This window comes from Zosterops lateralis (assembly GCF_965231275.1).
Source record: "Zosterops lateralis genome assembly, chromosome: 4".
Taxonomy (NCBI): Eukaryota; Metazoa; Chordata; class Aves; order Passeriformes; family Zosteropidae; genus Zosterops; species Zosterops lateralis.
Window position 1 is genome coordinate 30,086,703 of NC_139765.1, and position 10,164 is coordinate 30,096,866.

General features: G+C 38.7%; 1 protein-coding gene across 1 annotated transcript in view; it reads right to left on the reverse strand.

The window, feature by feature from the left end:
• Positions 1-8,220, reverse strand: part of PLEKHG7 (pleckstrin homology and RhoGEF domain containing G7) — a gene marked incomplete at both ends in the record, with an annotated part of 29,656 nt that extends 21,436 nt beyond the window's left edge. The window contains 3 exons of the mRNA XM_083860472.1: positions 829-956; positions 6,231-6,253; positions 7,516-8,220. Of these exons, the coding sequence (XP_083716598.1) occupies positions 829-956; positions 6,231-6,253; positions 7,516-8,220 (856 nt within the window). The remainder of the gene's footprint in view (positions 1-828; positions 957-6,230; positions 6,254-7,515) is intronic.
• Positions 8,221-10,164: the final 1,944 nt, after the last annotated feature.

The following is a 10,164-nucleotide window of genomic DNA, read 5'->3' on the forward strand; positions in this document are numbered from 1 at the left end:
TCTGTAATTTGTGGTCTTTGGTGAAGCAAAGGAAAAGCTGGAGATCTAGATTTAGGAATGCACTGGTGACTTGTGAGGAACAACTGTGTTCAACAAGAAATCTGAAAAGGTTTTCTTTATGTGGCACCCATCCTCAGGTGTGTGACAGGGAATCACAGTCAAAACTTCGTGTTTCTGGATTTTGAAGGGCTTGGCCATTCTGGGAATGGCTGGGTTATTTGCTGTTATGAAAATGCTGGTTGTGACCTTGGCTGACTTGCTTTTTGAGAAACTTTTGATTTCTGGCTGCCAGGATCTCCATCAATCACACCAAACACTATATTATGTTCTCCAATAGCTATTTGTGGAAATTGCTTGCAGGTCTGCATTTCAGTTTTGGAATGTCTTGTGAGCAACCTTTAGCCATGAGTTGGGTTTGCTACCCTTGTGATCAGAGCACTACTGCAAAGGGCAGCATGGGCCCCTTTTCTCTCTGCTTGAAGCCATGGAGGTAGGAAATTATACCTCACCTGCTTCCAGATGGAGATCCTGGCCTGGGCTCTGGTTGCTTCTAGCCTGTAGAGGAGCAATGTGATCTATGTCCTACCATCTCATCTACTTGCATTTTGCATTCAGCAGTAAAATGTAGGGGGGAAAAAAAACAGGAAAAAGAAAGGAATTTTAAAATTGGCAATGCAGTCACTTTGGTGTGGGGTAACAGGATGGTCTGCAGAGGCTGCACCGCCTCATGTTCTCATTGCCTGCATCCTCCCTCCCATCCCACATGCACCCATGTCCCAGTCCGGGCTTCTCTGGGCCCAGAGGAGCAAACCCCACCCTGTGTCTGACCTGCACTGAGCAGGAAGGATGAGTAGGGCAGGTAGTCCATGGCACTGTCTGACACCAGGAGGTCTCCAGGGAACACCTCGAGTCCCGGCAGACTCACTACCAGGGAGCTGCGCCGGCGCTCGGCTGATCTGTGAGACGCAACAACAACACACATCATCTCTGTCCGCTCCAGGCTGCAGAGGAAACTCCTCAAGGGCTCCTTCTGGTACAGGAGGGAATCAGCTAAAAAACCAAATCACAGGAGCTATGACTTAATGTGTTAAAAGAACAGCAAATAGAGAATTTCAGTGGTTGACAGCAAATACCTAATTGTCTTTCCAACTCCACATTGTTGCTGAGATCAAGGTTCTTATGGTCATGGCTTGCCTCAGATAATAAGTAATTAGAGCATTTAATTACTAAAAATTCTTCATTTCTCCTGAGGTTAGACAAAAAGTGAGTGAGGATTTTAGAATCTATGTTTTGGAAGTGGAGTTTAAGGGAGCAATTACATACTATTTTTAGCTGACATGTGACTTGTTACTTTTAACCTTCCTGTAACTCAGGTGATTTCAAGAAAAGAAAACACACTAGTGAAACAGTTAAAATGTTGGGTTTTAAAAAATTATTTATCCTTTTGGCCAGTTGGTGCTATTTTCTAAGTATTTTTGGCATTTTTTTCTGCTATTTCAAATATTTTGAATGTAATATGACTCAGTGGCCCTACGGATCAAAAACAAATGTATCTTTCCAACTATTGTTGTTCCAAATGGAGAACATTGTCCAGGATCTATACCCATTAAGAAAAGTGGCAGGCATTCTGTATCCAACAGTGTGTTTGTGCCAGAGGCTGCTTGCATTCACATACAGAAACTGTTGGTTCATATTAAAAACCCTTTTGTAGTTTGCTTATAACTCACACTGATACCTAATGAATTGTGTTGGTACATGCTGTGGAGGGACTGCTGTCTGCAGCTGCTGTTGTGTTGCCTTCAATTGACTGATACATGGATACTGCATTGGGGCTAAAAGGGTCAGTAATTCAATAGCTGAGGGAGGAGGCACAAAGTACATGTACAGATATAAAAATTCTATTTTTCAGTCACCACTTATTGTGTATGGTATTTTTGGTCAGTTAGGCATGATTCTTACTGAGATCTTTTGGGGTTTTGTCTAGGTAGTTATCTTACTGTGAATATCTAGCCATTTGCCACACCTGGTGTGAAACCTGGCAGATATATTTTTTCATTTAAGTGCATGAATAGTTACTTAACAGCTTATCAACTGACAGATGAGCTCTGAGGTAGAGAACTGGGATTTGATATGCATAGTAAGACATGGAGATTATGCCTTTTTTATGACCTGAGGTGACACTGCTTGCAATTGCCTTAGCCAAACAATTGAATGGTCTGGATGAAAGCTGCTCCTAACAAGAGAGGTCTGTAGGCTATCAGGAGGGCCAGGCCTGGGGCTTGAAGACTTGAACCATGGACATATCAGGGTTTAAAAATTATATCTTGATGAGATTACAATGTGTGATGCAGGAATTTTTTGAAAGTTTTTTTTCTAGTCCTACTGAATGGAGAATAAAAGACTGATTTATTTGGCTTTAGGGTTTACAATGAAACTCTGGTTTCTCATGAAATTGAATCCTCAGTATGTGGTTTGAGAGTTTTAATGAGTGGGGGGTCTTTTTCTTGGCTGTCTGCAAGCCCATACCAGTGCAAGGGAGGGGATCATTCCTCTCAAGAGTACCTTCCTAAGATGTGCACTGAGTACTACCCAATGCAGATTTTCAGTATTGGTAATGATTGTATTAAGATGCCACTGAAACTTCTTGTGATTCCATGATGCAATCTCTTAGGCAGCCAGGCTATTATACAAGTCAGGTGCTGCAATATAGTACAAGGATAATCCTCAAAAGTATTATTACTGTACTAGGAAATTCAGGAGATTTATTTCAGGTTGGCTTCACAGTAAAATTTTGCCAGTATATTATTGATTTATAGAGCATCTAGGCTACTATTATTTTCACAATATATTTGAAGCTGCAGGCTAGTGGCTTATGAAGACTAATAATGGAAGGACAGAGTCACTGTAACTGAGTTAAATGACATTATTTACCCAGATCAAAAAGGTCTTGAACTTCAGGCACATGTATGGCTAAACAAGCTCTTCACACAGGTGCCTGTGAAATGTGGGGCATGGCAAGATCACTTGGGTGTCTGCAATACACCTTTTCAATCTGATGAGACTGGGCTGGTTAATGGTTTCCACATCTAAATGATATACTCATGCTTCAGAGACAAAAGCACAAATGTCTGTGGTTTCCTGGCCTTATGCCTGTAGACATATTAGACATATTCTGTTGTTTTTTTTTTCTGGAGAAATTAAATTACTGAAGTGCTATGTAGTAAAATTTACCAGGTTTTAAATCTGCAATACTTTAGCATCTTCTCATGCCTTCAGACTCTGTAGCTTTGCCTTTTTTCTTTATTTTTTGCTTGTTTCACTTACTGGGGCAGAGGACTGCAGTGATGGAATGAAAGAAATGCTTGTGCTTTAGGGACAAACTCAGGCATCTGGGGAGATACCATCTGTAATAATTCCTTCTTAAAATCCATTTGTTTTTTGAAACATGATAATGCCATGGATTTACATGGCAAAGTTTCGGAAAATTATTAAAGACATTGAAGCAGGTCATGGTCTGGCAAAATAAATATCCTGTGTATATAGTTATTTCTAAGGCACAGAAAGTATATTCATATGTCCCTAATCTTAGCCTAACTAGCTATCCCAGGGAACAGACATCTATATAGATCACCTTACTCAAATAGCAGATATATTACTTAAAGGAATATCCACTAGTTGTGAATAAAGGCAACAGAGGATGTTATTACTAGGGTAAATATTATAGTACTGAGATAACTGCCAGGCAGTGACACTGTTTCCTAAGCCACTCAGGGAGGGAGGGCATTTGGACTCCCTGATTCAAAACGTTAGGGTGAAAAATGACCTATTGTCAAGAGTAAGCTATTTATATGATTGCATAAGGAGTTAGGTTTAGTATAATGGATGCCATCCTGTGCAATGCGCTCTAGAATGACCCTGCTTGAGCAGACAGGTTGTAACAAACAAGCCACTGAAGTCCTTCCCAACCTTACCCACTCTGTGATTCTGTGGCATTGTGACACTTTACAGTTGTGTGAAACATTCAAAGAGGGAGTGCTTCAAGACAGATGAGCACAGCTCCTTCAAGGCATTGAATACGAACTGTGCTGGCAGTTACTGTGAACAGTCTTCATTAGCCTATTTGCTGTAGGAAATAGTGCAATGCAGTTTTCCACCCAGTCTCTGATAATGCTCAATGGTGCAAGGCAAAAAGGAGATCAGAGTAAACTCGAGGTTTTGTTTTATCCATGTTTTCTTCTCTGGCAGTATTGGTTTTAGCATCTCACCTTCTCTCCACTACATATGCCTCTGTCTGTGCTGCCCCCCTTGCCCTTTATTTATTTTGGATGGTTCTTTATAAACAACAGCAGTTCACCAAGTTGCCATGCTGACAGGGATGTGCTGGCATTCTTGACTGAGGACTGTGTGGGGGAAGGCCGTTTAAAATGAGTGTGAGTGCATTGAGGAAGCTTTTTGAAAGTACAGCTTGGGAGCAGGGAGATGTTCATCAAAACTGAAGGACAGAGGCATGATTTTACCCAGGATAATATATAAGTCAGTCTTGGAGAAGGGCTGAGAGCAGTCCTAATTTGCTTCTAGATGGACAGAATAATCTGACATGTCAACAGTTTTTGCTGGCTGCGATAAAAAGGGACTAGTTGTTTTAACTAAGTGGAAAAAAATAAAGGGTTGGACTAATAGTCTTAATAAAGGAGGAGATGAAGACAGGCTTTAACCTAGGCCTTAGACCAAATAAAATTTGACAAAAAATGTTTGAAGCAGAAACTGGTGCATTTTAAAATATATTTTTGCACATTCTAATATTTATCTAGTTAGAATTCATAATACATCATCCCAACCACCTTTTGACAACCTTTCCTACTGGTGCCTATGGAAAAAATCTTGGATTATTTCCTTGGGTTGTGGTTTCTTGATTTTAAAAGGTGTCTGGATAGAAGTCCAAAGCCCATCTCCTTGCTGGCATATGGTTACTTCCCTCTTGAAGTAACTATAACTTGCCACTATAGTCAAGCAGCACCAAGAGAAGGTGTGTACATTAAATGTTCAGTGTTCCCCTGTTAGACCATCTGCGTCCAGTATCTTCAAAATCTCCTCTGAAGTTTGTTACACATCATGCAAATCTTCATGCTGACAGTGAGATATGTTTGTGTATTCCTGTTTTGAGTTGGATCAGAGCAGACTCTTCCCACAAAAGCTACAGATCACTTGTTTTCACATCCACGTGAAAAGATCTTTCTCTTACCTTCTCTCTCCATCTCTGTTGTAAATTCAAAATGCTAAAGAGTGGGTTGGAAATTGCAACAATTCAGAACATTTAGAAGGCCTCTTCTACAGGGAACATGTAGTTTCAAATGCATGCACACATCTCTTGAATCTTATCTAGAGAACTGCATTCTGTAAGGACTCCAAGACTATATCAGTCTGCTCCAAACCACTCGCTCTCAAACATCCTTCAGGAGACCACGCAGTAAAGTGAGCACTACTCTATCAGTGACAGGGTTGGTTATTAATGGAGGTATTCTCCTGCTTCCTTGTTGTGTGGGGAGAAAATAAAACTTCCTTCCCTTCTATAAACATTTGAATGTCTTAAAGAAAGAAATGTATCTTAATCAAAATAATTTCTAACAGAACTTTTACTTTCTGATAATTGTTTAGAAGACCTTGACACAATTCACTGCACAGGTCTATGGTATGCAACATTTTATCTTGTCTGTACTAACTTTAAAAATCCATGTATTCTATGTACTCTTCTTTGTAGAATTAACAATCCCGCTCTCCAACAGCAGTCCTAGATCTTCTTTGCTCATGTATAAGAACAATATTGAACTGTTCTGCTGGCTCCTTTTCTCCCTTTTCCCTTCCACAAACTTTTGAAGAATGTCACTCAAGATTATGAGATATTTCACATTCTTCAAGCTGAAATTTGACACTTCTAAGCCAAACAACCAGACCTTTTGGCAGTTAGTTCCTAGTACAAAGCTCCCTGATGATCCGGATGAAATACTGTGTGAAATGTAGCTAAAAGTGCTAGGGAGAGGGCCACCTTTGAAAGAAAATCTCATTAAAAAGTTTAGTGAGCTGGTGACAGGCATTTCACATAGCAAATCTACAAATTAAGGTTGAGTTATATATACATGACTCAATATTCAGTTTTGTCTCAGAGTGAACCAAATTCATTAAAAATGTAGAAGACTCAAGCTTAGAATCAGATAAAATAAATACGTTCATACCTTTGCATGGGCAGTCCACTCTCCTGAAAGAAAGTAAGATATTCTTAGTTACTTGGTCAGAAAGCATGCAAGCATTCTCATTTTTTGTGAAAAAAGCACTTCCTTTGTAAAGGGAAATGTACTAATAATAGTGTAATAGGCTTGGGCACAGGCTAATTAATTTCACTGTTGTGAAGCAAGGAGAACTCATTTGATATCCTGAATGTTTTCTATATTTGAAGGGGTTGGGGGAGAAGGAAAATAGCTTTTGGTTTGTAGTGCAAAGCCAACCAGTTAGTGAAGAACTTTACACCTATTTGACACCATCCACCGTCAGTAAAACGTGTGTGTAGGTGGTTGGCATAATGACAGAGTCAAGCGTGTGTGTGAATTTAACTGCCTCTGCACACAGTGGAAGGTCTTTTGAGAGCAGATCTAGCAGCAAACCCGGCTTGTACAAAATGCCTCTCCTTTTGTCCTCCAGGAGAGCTGAATTGTAGTTTTCTGCCCTTGAAAGATGCAGGGTTTGCTCTTTCCTTGCTTATTTCTCTTTACTGATGCTGACACTCACTGGACCAGTTTTTTTTGGTGTTTTTTTTTTTTTTTTTTTTTTTTTTTTGTTTTTTTTTTTTTTTTTTTTTGTGTTTTTTTTCAGGAGAGATTGCACAATTGCTTCTTTGTTTATGGAGCTAGACATAAAAATGTGTGTGTGGGAGGGGGATGGTGCCAGTGAGTGGCAGAGCTAGGTAAATGGAAATAAATAAAGGGAATGGTACCTCTTCCTTTGGAAGTATCAGACCTTAAATTTGACTCAACCAACTTAATTCTTGGTTTTATTAGAGTTAGTAATGTCATTCAGTAAAACGGAATAGAGAACTTCTCTGTCTTAGGAATAATCCTGCTTAAGGGTTAAAGAGTGGGTTTAAAGAAAATAATCTTCTAAAACCCAATCCTAAATAGGATAAATTACTTTGTCTTGTTCTTCCATATCCCCACCAACAGTTGCACTGGCCCACCAGGGGGAATGGACAGAGATGGGAAACAGTGGCCATGTACCAGAGTCAACTAAACTAACCTCGTCACCAAGGGACAAGGCTAGAACTGCTTTCAAATTAGTCTCTTGCTAATTTGAAAGAAAAATCTCTCTTCCTGTTGAGTGTAGAAGTCGGTCTGCTGAATTAAAGGATCATGGCCCAACTAACAGTTTTGGTTAAGATTTGGGGTTTTATTTGTGCACTGGCCCATGATGGACCAACACTGAATATGAAAGACTGAAAAAGAGACTTCATCCTTCTATTGCTCTTACCTGGACACCTGCCCAAAGTGTAGGGTTTGGGCAGGGGAGTCTGGTAGGAAGCATAGCAGAGCTGGCTCTCCAAGAGTTTCTGGGTGGCTCATTGGGACTGCTATTGCTAAGAGGATCCTTTTGGCTTGGAAGCTTTGATTTGGGTAGGTCAGACTCTGGGACTGCTATAGTTCTCTCAGACTTGGCTTTGGATGACAATAATTTTGCATGGACACAAGAAGGCAGTGACAATGAAGAAACTGTAATGCAACGAGGTGGACTCTTACAAATGTGGTGGAGAGAGCCAGTGTATTCCTTTTGATTCCCCAGCTGAGCTGTGTCAGAGCAATCCTGAAATGACAGAGCTTGTGAGGCAGAGGCCATCCTTAGACGCCTTAAAGTCGGAGAAGTGGAAATTCTGGTTCGAGCGTGACGGTTGAACTGCAAAGGCGCATGGTGGATCCCCATGCACTCCTCTGTAGGAAGCCTCAGAAGTGAAGACTCTGTGTAACCTCGTCTGAGAATGTAGTCCCCTGGAGGCAAAGTGGTATCCATGCAAACTGGTATTGTCTGCATTTCAGAAGAACCGAAGACATCTTCTGGGCTGCTGCTTTCAGACAAAGCAGCATTTTCCTTATGGAGATCAGCTTCCCTGTCTAGAGGCTCCACGTTGGTGAAGGTTTCTTTGACCAGGTCTGGAGAATAATCAGAGTTTGGTTGTTGCATTCTTAATTTGCAGCATGAAGGTTTATATCTATACGTACCTAGGAAACATGATCAAAAACAGTTCTTACAAACTTGTCACATGAATTTTTCAAATGGGAAAACATGCAAATAGAAAAAATATCCAAACAAAACAAGGTAGATATGTGCACTAGTACAGAAACAATTACCTTTGCATTGAATCCTGCTTAAATGCAGGCTTCAACAGGTTCAGGACCCAGTTTTGGCAAGCTATTTAAACAGCTGCTAACTTTGAGGGTGCCAGCAGTGTCAGTAGAACTAATTAGATGGTAAAGAGTAACTGTGTTTAGAAGCTCTGCTCATCTGGTACTGCAGCCGCCTGATTTCCGCTTGCCACTCCCCCAACGATCAGTGAGATTGTAGCACTGCTGTATGAGGGGTAAAAATGAAGTAATTTGCTTTTAGGACTTGTTGCAAAATTCTTTGTGTAAAAATACTAATTTCTTGCTGAATTCTTAAGCAAATACAAATTTAACACTTAGGTAAGGTATATCTCATTGCTCTTTTTTTTTTTTTTTTTTTCAGCCTAAAAGTACTTTGTAGTAAACATTATGTATGTGTTGTAATCAAATAATGAAGGAAATTATTTATATTAGTAACTTATCTGTTGGTTAATCAATAAATAGTCTTACGTTCTTTGATTCATGAAGCTTTGTTTTAACGTACTTTGATATTTAGTCTCTCTAAAAAAGGACCAACACTTTAAATAATAATGAAGATTGTGAATTCAGCCTCTTTAATTTTGATTCTTTGCTAAGAGGAATCTTAAATCTGTTCATGATTGCTAGCTTATTTGAAAGTGGAACTTTCATTTATTAGAATTAGTTTATTCAAACCTATGTTGACTTCTTTCTTGAATTATTGAATATCACGCACTGAATATTTTTTTAAAATCTAATTATATAATTGCATTAGATTTATTTACAAAATGATTAGAAAGAAGTTAATTTATCAAGTTTACCAGTTCAAAGTATTGCTTTGTCTAAAACCTTCAGAAGAGGATAATTTAGGTTCTTGCAGAGAGAAAAGCATATCTTTATGATAGAAATGGCTTCTTTCACAACTGTAGAGAATAGGCACAAATATATTAGCATCTTTTAATTTCTCTTTAATGGGTAAGAACTAATTTGCACATATGCTTATTAAAAAATCTCATTTAATATATTGCAGAATGATAAAGAGAAATTACTACTATTTTTCCCTTTTGAATGAGGATGTTGCATACTATTGCTCTGAGATTTGCTGTTATTGCTTTTTAATATTTCAAGACTTTTATTTTGTGACCTGTAATCATGTCTCATTGGTTGTTTTTTGGGCCAGACATTCTCACTGCTTTTTTTTTCTTTAATTTTAAAAAAAATTATCTGTATTTTTTTTTAATCCTCTCTTCTTGAAGCAGAATTTTGTAACTTGGCATGCAGTTTCCAGATATTCATGTGAATAGTGATCTGTTCAAGAAATAGAAATGTTTAAAGACATCTTTTCATGGAAGTCTTTAGATTTAAAAATAGGACTGTTTTTTGCTTTTCAGTTTAGCAAGCATTTTTTTTTGTAAGAAGTAAAAATTCACATATTTCTTTTTGGTTATTTCTATGTTACTTTTGTGAGTAGAATCTCTCAGCAGCAAAATATTTGTAAAGAAAATACACTGTTTAAAAAAGTGCAGAAATACACCACACACATGCAGAAAAATTATATGATCAAACTTACCAAGATAGCCAACTGAATATGTCACATCCTTTTAAATCAAATTTTCAACAAGTCCTTGATTAAATGATGCTAGTCTTAACAGTAGCATTTTCTCTCTTAACGCCTCCTTGCTGAACACTGGGAACAAGCTTTTTCTTGTAGATTTGTTTCTAGGGGATTTGTTTATCAGGTCAGATGGAAGTGGCTTCAGGCTCAATGCCCCTAAACAGAAAGTAA